The following is a 13,677-nucleotide window of genomic DNA, read 5'->3' as shown; positions in this document are numbered from 1 at the left end:
GCAGTAACCTTCCCCTGCCATGCCCACCAAGCCACACCCACTAAGCCACACCCACAGACCCGGTGGTAAAAAAAAAAAATGAATTCCACCACTGTAAGCTGGGCATCTCTGCAATGGGAAGTTTTTGCTTTCAGGTCCTTTCTTCTGTTGCTGCATTTTTATTATGGTCATGAGAGCAAATCTAGCACATTCAGAGAAAATGTCCTGTTTTTAACTTCTAGTTCTCACTCAATTTAAGGCAAGGGGATTTCTTCTGTCAGAGAAAAAAAGAGGAGATTCTGGCCGGCAAAGCGAAGGGATTCTACAACTTATTTTGATTCAAAAAGTCTGGTGTCGCACAGCCATCTCTTCAATTGCCTATAACAGGGTTTCTCAACTTCAGAAAATTTTAAGCCAGGGGTCTCCAATCTTGGCAACTTTAAGACTTGTGGACTTCAACTCCCAGAATTCCTCAGCCAGCTTTGAGTTGAAGTCCACAAGTCTTAAACTTGCCAAGTTTGAAGACCCTTGTTTTAGAAAGACAGTTCAAACATTTATCAAGGCCTGTGGGCTGGATGCAGCCTGCAGGGTGCTTAAATCTGGCCCACAGGGCCGGCCTGGAAATAGCAAAGGACCGGCTCACAGTGCCTCTGGCAGCCAAACGGGTTGTGCCTCGCCCCATGCCCCATTTTGGCTGGCAGGGTGCTGCAGGAGGCATCTGTCCCATCTCCCCCCCCCCACTCCCAGCTGGCCTGCGGAAGAGAACTACAATGCTGATCTGGCCCTCAAAGAAATTCAGTTTGACAACCCCGAGATAGAGACTTTGATATAGAGGGAGGGAGGGAGAGAGAGAGAGAGAGAGAGAGAGAGAGGGTGGAGAGAGAGAGAGGTGGAGAGAGAGAGAGAGATGGAGAGAGAAAGAGAGAGGTAGAGAGAGAGAGATGGAGAGAGAGAAAGAGAGAGGTGGAGAGAGAAAGAAAGAGATAGAGAGAGAGAGAGAGAGAGAGAGGAGAGAGAGAGAGAGAGAGGGAGAGATGGAGAGAGAAAGAAAGAGATGGAGAGAGAGAGAGAGGGAGGGAGGGAGGGGGAGGGAGAGAAGTTAAATAGTAGATAAAGAGAGCATGAAAAATAGATTCAAATGACAATTGGACCAACCTTCATGTAAACCAAGAGTGTCAAACTTGATTTCATTGAGGGCCGCATCAGGATTGTGTTTGACCTTGGTGGGGACAGGGCAGTGGGGCATGGCCAGTATGACATCACTTATGTCAGGGGGTGCCTCTGATGGCCTGAGCACTCTACCAGTTAAAACGGGCTCCTGAGTTCCATTTTTGGCCTCGATGACCTCCTACAACCCTCTGCCAGCAAAAACGGAGTGCGAGAGGCTGTGTGCAGCCTCGCGAGCTCTGTTTTTTTGGGCAAAAGCACTCTGGGCCAATCCTTCACTGTTTCCAGGGCAGCCCCGCGGGCCAGATTTAAGAATTCCCCCAGGCTGGATCCGGCCCCCGGGCCTAGAGTTTGACACCCCTGATGTAAACAAAAGAGGTCATTTGATGTCTATACTTTTTGCAAAAGTATGAGTAGCCAACAAATTACAGAGAGCCCTCAACTTACAGGCATTCTGTCAATGTCCCAACTGACAAACCCAACTAACGCAAGCAGACTCGAGACCTGCCAATGTCTTAACACAAAACTTTATTGAGTGCATCATTTTGGTACTATTGAAGGCAAAACCAGCTCTACCCCTAATTCCCACGCAAACCCACATAGGTACAATATAGAATTCTCCCTGCCCCCCTATTAGTGTAAGTTACATTATCCAAGTGAATGTCATTGTATTGTTATGAGAAAAAGTATCTGGTCTTGGCTAACACCTGCAGATGTGTCCTTGGTTCTCATGGCTCTCTTTCTTGAAGTCTAGAGCCTGTGTTCCATCTCACCCAGTGGTGTTATTCTACCGGTTCAGCCCGGTTCTGCCAAGCCGGTAGCAGCGATCAGCAGCAGAGACCAAACCGGTTCTCTCCGCCACTCTGCTGTTGGGCCCACCCACCCGCCCGGCCTCCCATAACCACCATTATCTTCTAAATTTGAAGCGCACCTGCTTTGCGCGGCACAGATGAGTGTCGTGCAACAGCTGCTGAAGCGACCGGGATTGTGCAGGCTTGCAGGAGGCGAGTTAGAACGCCTCTGCGCCTGCACAAAGTGCATGATTGGTGCGCGTGCGCACGCAAAGTGTTTGCACGCATACAAAGTGCGCCTACCAAGCCACACCCACCGAACCGGTGGTAAAAATATTTGAATCCCACCACTGATCTCCCCCTTCCCCTCCCCCTAATCCTTTGGCAAGTTGAGAAGCGATAATGGTTGTAACAGAATAAGCACGCTTTGAGCTTGACACATTCGTTCAGTGACCAAAGTTACAATGGCACTGAAAAAAATGTGACTTAAGATCATTTTTTACACTTACGACCATCACAGCATCCCCACAGTCACGTGATCAAAATTCAGATGCTTAGGCAACTGACATATATTAATGATGGTTGCACTGTCCTGGGGTCATGGGATCACTACCTCTAACCTTCCTAGTTGGCTTTCGACAAGCAAAATCGGTGGGGAAAGCCAGATTCACTTAATGAAAGTATCATTCACTTAGCAACTACCGTGACTCACTTACCAACTGTGGCAAGAAAGTTCATAAAATGGGGCAATATTTAATAACGGTCTTGCTTAAAAATAGAAAGTTTGGCCTCAGTTGTGGTTGTAAGTTGAGGAGTAGCTGTAGCATCTCAACCTCAAATCATGCAAACGTTGGCACACATACTGATAATGGACTCAACTACAACCTATCTCTGGTTTGATCTGATGTCTGCATACAATAAATAACCCTTAATATCTATTAAATGTTGATATCAAATTAATACTAATATTATAACAAAGGCAAAGCCCTGTTTTTGCAGGACCTCTGGGTCAACTAAAAAACAAACATACTTCTTTGGCTTTTTTAGTTGCCAACAGAAAGGGAGTGGGGGAAAGTAGTGCATTCCTGAAATGCTTCAGGTAATTGCTAGGCAGCCGAAGCTGTTGGCACGCAAGATTATTACTGGAGAGCATCATCGATGGCTCTTGGCTATGGATGTGTCCCATTGGAGAATATACATCCAGGGGGTGGGGGCAAGACCAGGGTCAAGAGTGAAATGAATGATGTGTCTTACAGTCGGCTGCAACCAGGTAACGCCGATGTGGTCACTCCTAATAAATCTTTTTTTTTTTTTTACTCTGGGACATGCAGCTAGAGACTTATGATTCCAATGGGGGTGTATTGTCAGAGCCTTGACACTCTGCACATGACTGCTTGGCTCTGTCATGTTTCCATGGTGTTCTGGTTGCCTTCAGGCGTGATGAACTGGACTTTAGGCACAATGAAGGAAGAGTTATTCCTCCTGATGGAATTATTCCTCCGCATGGAGTTATTCCTTCGCATGGAGTTACGCTTCCTCAAGGAGTTCTGGTGGGACAGCTCACTTTTCTGGAGGGTCTGGATGAGAATGGAAGGCTTCTCATCCAGCTCCTTGGCACTGCAACGGGGTGCTGCAACTTTGCTGGTGTTGCCAAATTTGGAGTAGTCGACAGCATAAGTCCCTTCTTCTTCCGTGACGATGGGCACAAAGCGATGGCCCCAGAGGATCTCTTCTGATATGTAGGATGTTCTGGCTTGGGTGGTGATTCCAGTGGTTTCTACGACACCTTCAAGTATGACGATGATTTCTAGGTCTTGGTTGGCCAGGTCGTTGGCGGAGATGTCATAAAGTGGGCTCCGCTTATCAATGACGTGGCAAATGATCAACGGAGCCACCAGGAAAATGTTGTTGTTTTCAAGAGGATTGTCTACCGGAATGTCGAGTTGGTGGATTGGGATGACTTCTCCTTCTGGAGTGGTGGTCTTCCTGACAACCTGGATTCGTACCGAGGCGCTAATGATCATGCTTTTCCTCAGGTCCCCTACGCGGAACATGAAACACAGGTGGCCATTACGGACAGTGATGACTGCATTCCGGCTAAAGATCAAAGTTTCTGCTCTCCGGTGGGCCTGGGCGGTTTTCATAAAGATGCAACCCAACATGACCGCGTTGATGATCAAGCCCACAATGTTTTGGAGGATCAAAACACTGATGGCTATGGGACATTCCTCGGTCATCATCCTTCCACCAAAACCAATGGTCACCTGGACCTCAATGGAGAAGAGGAAAGCAGAGATGAAGGACCTGACAGAAAGGCAGAAAAAAGTGGAATACGGTCATAAAATACAGAAATAAATCAGTTATTTTCCATTGTGAAAGCATGCATATAAGTGTCAGCGTTCCAGGAAACCTCCATTCCACCCTATAACTCCGAGACAGACATTTCTCAATAGCTCCTTTTATTTGGATAGTAACTGGCTCAACTGTGGAATCCCAAATCTGAAAGTTCCAGGCTTCCTTACAGTAAGTAAAAACTACAAAATCCATCCCCTGCACCCATCATCCATCACATGGCCCAATCACCATCCATCCCCAGGTAAGACTTCCTCTCAGTTATGGTGCAACACAACCTGATTTTGAATCAGAAAAAGAATGTTATTATGTCTAACTAGATATACTCCAATATATTCCACTTTCCCAGACTCAGATGTGGTAGCGTGGGAGCATCTGATCTCAATATAGCTTCCAAAGCTGACAATAAGGTTGGCCAAATCAACTGAAAACTCTGATTCTGCATTGTATACATGGGTTCACACAACACATCAGATCAAGCCAAGATTAGGCTAGTAATTTATGGGTCATGACCTTAACATTTTATGTGAATAAACTAGTATATAGGTAGTCCTCAACCTCCAACCATTAGTTGAAGTTACAACAGCACTGAAAAACAGTGACTTATGACTGTTTTTCACGCTTACGACCAATGGAGCCTCCTCAGGGTCACATGATCAAAGTTTGGATCCTTGGCAACTGATTCATATTTTCGACAGTTGCAATGTCCCAGGATCGTGTGATCCCCTTTTGCAAACTTCTGACGAGCGAAGTCAACAGGGAAGCCAGATTCTCTTAACGACCGTGTTCCAAACTTAACATCTGCAGTGATTCACTTAAAAACAGTGGAAAGAAAATTCATAAAATGGGGCAAAAGTTCACTTAGGAACCTCCCTTGCTTAGGAAGAGAAATGTTGGCCTCAATTGTGGTCTTACGTCGAGGACTATCTGTATTTATGAAGTTCTGGATTTGTTCGCATGTCTGTGTCAGTGTTCTGAGTAATGCATCCACCAAAAGCAGAACTCCCAGACAGGTAGATTCCTCAAAGAACATGTTTGTTGGATACATCATATCGGTGAAAACCAACTCTAAAAATTCCCATTGTTTTCCCCTAATTAAAACAGCAAATTTCTCCCCCTCCCAGGTGTCACTGGTCACATTATCCAATGAAAGTAGGTGGCAGGCTGCTTGGTCACTCCTCTCCTTTAAACTGACACCTGTTGAGATGACCTTGGTTCCCACAAGAAAACTTTTTGCTTTGACTATTAGCCAGTCTATCTACTTTCTCCCTCCCTTCCCCCTCTCAGGGTTTCATGGCAACCACGAGGTAGCCCAAGATGGCTTCAGCCAGGTTCACTTCAGAGTTGACAGCCTGCAGTCATGGCCTCCAGCGTCTCCTTGTCAAGGCGTGTCCCCTTACCTGACGCAGGTGATGCACGGTTTCCATTTGCTGAGGTCTTCAGTGCTGCAAGGCTTGTCCATGTCTCCATGGGAGAAAGCCACCAGCCACCACATCATGGCGAAGAACAACCAACTGCAGAGGAAGGACATGGTGAAGATCACCAGAGTGTGGCGCCATTTCAGGTCTACCAAGGTGGTGAAGATGTCTTGCAGGAAACGTCCCTGCTCACGGATGTTCTTGTGGGCTAGGTTGCAAGCCCCATTTTTGGCGATGAAGCGGGCTTTGCGTTGGCAGTCTCGAATGCGTGGCTTGCCCAAATTCTCAGCCGCAATGCGGGCAAGAACATATTCTTCTGGGATAATGCTTTTCCTGGCCAACATCTTCCTGCCACCATTGCCCAACAACTGGCATACAAAAGACTCCTTTTACTTTTCTGAAATCCTGCAATGAGAAAAAAAAGATATATCTTCATCTTTTTCTTCCTTTTTTTCTGCTGCAAGCTAAGATGACAAAGCTAAGAAGTAGATTCCAAAGACATCATAGTTAATTCCTGCTTGAGAATAATTATAACCTCTATGGCAGTATTTTTTTCAACCTTAGCAAATTTAAGCTGTGTGGACTTCAACTCCCAGAATTCCCTCACCACCTAGGCTATGCTGGCTGGGGAATTCTGGGAGTTGAAGTCCAAACATCTTAAAGTTCCCAAGGTTGAGAAATGCTCATCTATACAAATATTTCCAGTTCTGGGCTGTGATTTTGCTGTACTCTTTTCATAAATATAGACTACAGGACTTCCCTTACTTTTTTAATTGACTCATCTTTCTTTGCAGACGTTTTTATTCTGTGCTGTGAATTTCATTCCAGGGTGAGTTATCATTTAAAATGGATGTTAATGACATCATAAAAATATATATACTACTAAAACTCTTGTTCTTGAAACCTTTAACCAGGCGAAAAGGTGCATTATAAAGTCCACATTTTTGAACTGAGATAACTCAAAGTGGCCTAACTTACAGAATGCATCCAAAATTTCAATTCACAACTCACATGGAATTGAAATTTGGCAAATGTTATAAAACAGTTTATGACATAAACATGGTATTAAATAATGAGTCAGCAGTGTGCGGCAGCAACCAAAAAAGCAAATGCAATCCTAAATTACGTTAACTGAGGGATTGAATCAAGATCAAATGAGGTATTAATACCACTCTATAAAGCCTTAGTAAGACCACACCTAAAATACTGCATCCCGTTTTGGTCACCACACTATCAAAATGGTGTTGAGACAGAGGTGGTATTCAGCAGGTTCTGACCAGTTCTGGAAAACCGGTAGCGGAAATTTTGAGTAGTTCCGAGAACTGGCAAATACCACCTCTGACTGGAGATTTTACAGTATCTGTCCTCCGCCATTTCCACAAAGCCACAGAACCTGTAGTAAAAAATTTTTGAATCCCACCACTGTACTGAGCCTCTAGAAAGAGTGCAGAGAAGAGCAACCAGGATGATTAGGGGACTGGAGACTAAAACATATGAAGAACGATTACAGGAACCGGGCTTGGCTAGTCTAGTGAAGAGAAGGACCAGGGGAGACAGGAGAGCAGTCTTCCAATATTTGAGGTGCTGCCACAGAGAGGAGGAAGGGGTCAAGCTATTTTCCAAAGCACCTGAAGGCCAGACAAGGAATAATGGATGGAAACTGATCAAGGAGAGATTCAACCTGGAAATAAGGAGAAACTTTCCGACAGTGAGAACAGTCAACCCATGGAACAGAAGTTGCCTTCAGAAGTTGTGGGAGCTTCATCACTTGAGACTTTCAAGAAGAGACTGGACTGCCATCTATCAGAAATGGTGTAGGGTCTGCTTGGGTGGCGGGTTGGGGGGGTTGGACTAGATGACCTACAAGTTCCCTTCCAACTCTGTTATTCTGTATTGTGTAGGATCATAAAACTATGACCTGATACAAATTGTCATGAAACATTTCCTGAGCTGATGTTTGACTGTGCCCTACAGTTCAACATGGGCTATTTTTATTCCTTCCTCCTCTTTTTTTTTTCAATATATGTCTGGAGAAACTGCAGGGTCAGGCAAGACTTTAGGGTGCTTTTGAAGGCTTTCCCACAATCCGTGGTGGGAGGAAGCAAGCGACGGCACAGAAGGCTGCTTGGAGAAGAAGAGCAAAAACAAAACAAAACTTGGCAACGTGGGAGAAAGTGTCAAGGGGAGAGAGGAAGAGAAGGGGTAGAAGGAATCACCCTAGGCCAGGGGTCCTCAAACTTGGCAACTTTAAAACTTGTGGACTTCACCTCCCAGAATTCCTCAGCCAGGTGGCTGAGGAATTATTCTGGGAGTTGAAGTCCACAAGTCTTAAAGTTGCCAAGTTTGGGGACCTCTGCCCTAGGAAAAGGGGAGGGCCATCTACATGTAAAGAAAAAAAAGGGGGGGGGGCTTTGACCATGTGGTTGCGGCTGCCATTTTGACTCTTTTGACTAGTCCTCCCATGAACCCAGTTGATATGGGAGGAGGCAGCAATGGAGAGGGAATATCTTATGGCAGCCAATTAATAGAATAGAATAGAATAGAATAGAAGGGACCTTGGAGGTCTTCTAGTCCAGCCCCCTGCTCAAGCAGGAGAACCTATATCTTAAGTTTTGTGATGCTATTGCATAGATCCCTCACCCAAAGTCCCTTGAGCTGAATTAAGCTTTCTTGGAATAGCTCCAGAATCCATATCTCCTGCTCTCCCTTTTTCCTTCCTTCCTTCCTTCCTTCCTTCCTTCCTTCCTTCCTTCCTTCCTTCCTTCCTTCCTTCCTTCCTTCCTTCCTTCCTTCCTTCCTTCCTTCCTTCCACAGTTAACATATAAACATGTTTAAACAGGTGTTGCCACATGACATATCACAACTTTTTCTCCCCCTTCGCTAAAAAGGGCGTGGGCGTGGCCAGCACGTGATGCGTGATCCAGCCCGTGGGCCGCAAGTTTGGCAGCCCTCATTGAAACGAACTGTTTCAGTTCCTCCCATCCGGATGCTGCCATAGGGCATTGTATCCCAAAACAACTAGACCCAGGGATAGGTGTTTTCCTCCCGCTCATGCCATCATTCTACTGAACATCTAATCCCCACCGTACGTCTAAGTATATTCACCCACATTGTATGGCTAGTATTATTATTAACCTTCCCATCTTCCTTACTGTCCCTTCTTATTGGCATCTTATTATGATTACTATTACCCTGGTGCTTTGCATGTACATTAATACTTCTGCGCCGGAGACAAATTCCTTGCGAGTCTAATCACACTTGGCCAAAATAAAGTATTAATTGTGTTGTGTTGTGTTGTGTTGTGTTGTGTTGTATTGTATTGTATTGTATTGTATTGTATTGTATTGTATTGTATTGTATTGTATTGTATTGTATTGTATTGTATTGTATTGTATTGTATTGTATTGTATTGTATTGTATTGTATTGTATTGTATTGTATTGTATTGTATTGTATTGTATTGTACTGTATTCCATTCCATTATGTTCCATTCATTTTCTGTCCTGTTCAGTTCTGTTCTGTTCTGTTCACATTTGGAAACAAGCCTATGAAAGACACTATGAAAGATCCTGCTTGATCTGGGAACTTGTTTGCAGCCTTTGAAAGGCACTATTTCCAAATAATAAAAAAAAATCCTCCACTGCTGATGTCTCACATGAAGGGGGTAATATTTATATATACAAAACATTGAAATCTGAAATAAATGCAAGTATTAGTAAAACATTTGACATCTGTTGCCCTAAGGAATTTTTTAAAAAAGAAATCCCTCCACGTTGGCAATATTACAAACACTTCTTAGAATTAAACAGGATTTAATTGGAGATGGGGTCTTAGAACCTGGGAAGGCTGAGAGAAAGTTTCCTTCAGTCCTGAAACAGAGCAAGAGTGTGTTTTCCCAGCACGTCCCAAGTGCCTTGCTTTAATTCCTTAATTTATTACAGCAGCTCAAACCCAGATCTGAGATTAAGGAGAGATCCTTCCAGGCCAAAGATACACAGACACACAGACACAGACACACACAGACACACAGAGAGGAGGGGAGGTGGGAGGGAGGGAGAGAAAGAAAGAGAGAGAGAGGAAGAAGAGGAAGAGGAAGAGGAAGAGGAAGAGAAGAGGAAGAGGAAGAGAAGAAGAAGAAGAAGAAGAAGAAGAAGAAGAAGAAGAGGAAGAGGAAGAGGAAGAGGAAGAGGAAGAAGAAGAAGAAGAAGAAGAAGAAGAAGAAGAAGAAGAAGAAGAAGAAAGAAAGAAGAAGAAGAAGAAGAAGAAGAAGAAGAAGAAGAAGAAGAAGAAGAAGAAGAAGAAGAAGAATTTTGAGACCTGCTGGAGCAACTGCACAAGGATTGCAAAAACATGAAATTGAGACAGGGAACCTAAAGAACATAAAATCATAGCTTTGGAAGGGGCCTTAGAGGTCTTCTAGCCCAACCCCCACTGGTGAAGGGAAGAACTGTCTGGAAAAGCAAATATGGCATGCAAACCCCAAAGGTGCTTTTTTCAAAAGGCAACTGGACTTTCTGGTTTTTCTTTGAAGGCGTTTCGCTTCTCATCTGAAGAAATTTCTTGGATGAGAAGCGAAACGTCTTCAAAAAGGAAAAAAAACCAGAAAGTCCAGTTGCCTCTTGAAAAAAAAAAGCACCTTTGGGACAACCACGATCTGGAGGACTGAGAATCTCCACAGAGACGTGGCATGCAAAATTCTACTAACTTGCTGGAGCCGGGACCTTTTGTTTTTCTAGGAGCAAAATAACCGACTAACAGAGTTGGAAGGGATCCTTGGAGGTCATCTAATCCAGCCACCTGCACAGGCAGGAAATCCTATACCATTTCAAACAGATGGTTGTCCAATCTCAAAAACCTCCAGGGATGGAGTGCCCACAATTTCTGGAGGCAAGTTGTTCCACTGTTAATTATTCTCACTGTCCAGAAATTTCTCCTTAGTTCTAAGTTGCTTCTCTCCTTGATTAGTTTCCACCCATTGCTTCTTGTCCTACCCTCAAGTGCTTTGGAGAATAGCTTGACTCCCTCTTCTTTGGGGCAGTCCCTGAGATACTGGAACCCTGCTATCATGTCTCCCCTAGTTCTTATTTTCATCAGACTAGACATACCCTGTTCCAGCAACCCTTCTTCATATGTTTTAGCCTCCAGTCCCCTAATCCTCTTTGTTGCTCTTCTCTGCACTCTTTCTAGAGTCTCAACATCTTTTTTACATCGTGGCTACCAAAACTGGATGTAGGATTCCAAGGGTGGCCTTACCAAAGCCTTATAAAGTGATATTAACACTTCAGATGATCTTGATTCAGCCTAGAACTGTGTTGGCTTTTTTTGTCAGCTGCTTTTTGGGCACCTGCAACCGTTCATCGTACAGGTTAGAGCCTCCAAACATTTTTTACTCTCTTCGTTGCTCTCCAAGTCCAAAGAAGGAAAACGGGACACTTACCAAGAAGCGCGGCAAAAGCCTGCAGTCAGCTGGGCCAAATCTTGCGCGCTGCCATGGGCGCAGGGGAGATCCTCGGATGCGCAACAAGACGAGGAAGGAGACAAGGATCGCAAGGCGAGAGGGGAGACGACAGTCGCTGGGAACCTCTCTGGCTCCCAACCGGACCGGTGATTTCCGAGCGAGGAAGAGTCGTCCTTTATCCAGAAGGGTGGAGAGGAGACGCGCCAGGTCGCAGAAGTGGGTGGGTGGGTGGTAGGCTAAGCCAGCTCCTGTCCCGCTTTGGGACGCCTGGCCGGGCGCAGAACGAAGCAGCGGTCGCGAAGGGTCCTACGCTTGCTGCCTCGGCCGAGCGAGATCGCGCCCCCTCTTGCGAAGGGAACTTTTCTGCCTTTTCTTGAGCTTGGGGATGGGACGGAGGAAAAGGAGGAGGGAAGGCGAAGGAAGAGACTGGCCGGGGTCCAAAATTCAACTGACGCAACGAAAAGGCGAGGAATTGGGGAGGGAGATGAGCTCCAGAAGGAGAAAGAGAGCCAGAAAGCACTGGGTGAGATTTCAACCCTAGGAAACTCCAGGGGATCGGCTCTTGGGTTTTTAAAAAGCCAGTTGGTAGAATTAGCGGCTGGTCTCTCTAAGACCGAGGTCTCCAACCTTGGCAACTTTAAGACTTGTGGACTTCAACTCCCAGAATTCTCCAGCCAGCAGAGCTGGCTGGAGAATTCTGGGAGTTGAAGTCCACAAGTCTTAAAGTTGCCAAGGTTGGAGACCTCTGCTCTAAGAAATGAGGAAGCTGGGGTTTTTCCCTCCCTTTGCCTGGGGAGGGCCTGTTCCAGCAAAGCAGAGGTGATTCCAGCTGTGTTCTACACAGAGAGTAGTAGTTTATCTTGGTGACCTTGGCTGGGTCTGAAGGCTTAATCAGTATATATATATACACTAAGGTTTAAGCAATATATACCAAGCTTTAAAATTATCTGATTTTAGTCTGCAGAGGTGAAATGGAGATCTTTAACAGAGAGGGGGGAGAGAGGGAGGGAGAGAGAGATTAACAGAGTTGGAAGGGACTTTATAGGTCATCTAGTTCAGGGGTTGCCAACCTTTTGGACCTCAGGGACCACCAAACTCATAATTTTAAATCCCATGGACCAGAGACCCTGGGAAAAATCCCCCTAAAAGTCTGCAGGAAAATCCCCCACCCCGTTTTCCTACCAATCGATCATTCTTTATTTGGGATCGCAGGATACCGTCTCCAGCTCCGTTCTCAGGGGGAGAGAGAGAGAGAGAGAGAGAGAGAGAGAGACTTTTGGCTTCATGCAAGGAAAGCAGCAGAAGCAGCAGAAGTCTTTCTTTCTTTCCCCCAAACTCTGCCATAAATGAGTCTTTGTGAGACTTGTCACACCGGCGCAGCCTCTTGGAGCAGGAGGCCTTGCAGGGTCCCAAAGACTCATTTCTGGTGGAGTTTGGGGGAGAGAAAGAAAGACTTCTGCTGCTTTCCTTGTGTGCAGCAAAAAGCAGAAGAAGAAAGAAGCAGAAAGAAGCAGCCCGGTGGCCAGGCCAGGCCTGTGGGGCCAGTTTCCCTCCTCCGCCCTTTCCCCCCTCCCCTCACTACCTCGTGTTGTTCACAATGCAAGCGACGCAAGCCTTGTGTTCCCACGGGCCATTGAGCAGCATAGCCTTGTGTTGCCGCGCAGCCTGGATTAATTACTTTGGGGGTGACATTTCTCTGCGGACCACTAAAATTTTCTCACGGACCACCAGTGGTCCCTGGCCCACTGGTTGGTGGACACTGATCTAGTTCAACCCTCCACCCAATCAGGAGACCCTACACCATTTCTGACAGATGGCAGTTCAGTCTCTTCTTGAAAGCTTCCAGTGATGAAGCTCCCACAACTTCTGAAGGCAACTTCTGTTCCATCGGTTGATTGTTCTCACTGTCAGAAAGTTTTTCCTTATTTCCAAGTTGAATCTCTCCTTGTTGTTCAGTTTCCATCCATTGTTCCTTGTCTGGCCTTTGGATGCTTTGGAAAATAGCTTGACTGCCTCCTCTCTGTGGCAGCCTCTCAAATATGGAAGACTGCTATCCCCTGGTCCTTCTCTTCACTAGACTTGCCAGACCCAGTTCCTGCAACCGTTCTTCATATGTTTTAGCCTCCAGTCCCCTCATCATCCTGGTTGCTCTTCTCTGCACTCTTTCTAGAGTCTGTTTCTAGAGATTATAAAAAAATTTTTTTTTATAATGTAGTGACCAAATCTGGATGCAGTATTCTAGGGGTGGTCTTACTAAGGCTTTATAGAGTGGTATTAGTACCTCATGTGATCTTGATTTTGATTGATATTAAGGAATGGATTCAGAAAACCATTGTAGTACCTGTTTTGAAAGTCTGTGTTTAAATAATGAAAAAGTCCAGCAGCATGTCCCTATAGAATATAATAGAAAATAGAATAGAAAATAGAATAGAATAGAGTACAGTAGAGTGCAATAGAGTAGAGTAGAGTAGAGTAGAGTAGAGTAGAGTAGAGTAGAGTAGAGTAGAGTAGAG

At 45.3% G+C, this 13,677-nt stretch overlaps 1 protein-coding gene across 1 annotated transcript; it reads right to left on the bottom strand.

Moving 5' to 3' along the window:
* Positions 1 to 1,657: 1,657 nt before the first annotated feature.
* KCNJ8 (potassium inwardly rectifying channel subfamily J member 8) lies at positions 1,658 to 11,551 on the bottom strand. Its single transcript, XM_087968810.1, has 3 exons — positions 11,144 to 11,551; positions 5,690 to 6,112; positions 1,658 to 4,241 (listed from the first exon to the last, which is right to left on the bottom strand). Exons 2-3 carry the CDS (start codon positions 6,049 to 6,051, stop codon positions 3,341 to 3,343), a joined length of 1,263 nt encoding a protein of 420 aa, XP_087824936.1. The 5' UTR covers positions 6,052 to 6,112; positions 11,144 to 11,551; the 3' UTR covers positions 1,658 to 3,340.
* Positions 11,552 to 13,677: the final 2,126 nt, after the last annotated feature.

The sequence above is a fragment of the Notechis scutatus genome, chromosome 6 (genome assembly GCF_049901735.1).
Source record: "Notechis scutatus isolate UNSWTSFEM ecotype Mainland chromosome 6, rNotScu1.2, whole genome shotgun sequence".
Taxonomy (NCBI): domain Eukaryota; kingdom Metazoa; phylum Chordata; class Lepidosauria; order Squamata; family Elapidae; genus Notechis; species Notechis scutatus.
The sequence above is the reverse complement of the archived record's forward strand: the minus strand, read 5'-3'. Positions and strand labels throughout refer to the sequence as shown.

Bases quoted from the DNA above. Each gene is read 5' to 3' on its own strand.
- KCNJ8 (XM_087968810.1), bottom strand. From the start codon at position 6,051: ATGTTGGCCAGGAAAAGCATTATCCCAGAAGAATATGTTCTTGCCCGC. The intron at 4,242-5,689 runs GTAAGGGGACAC...CCTTTCTGTCAG, and splicing joins CCGTGCATCACCTGCGTCAG to GTCCTTCATCTCTGCTTTCC.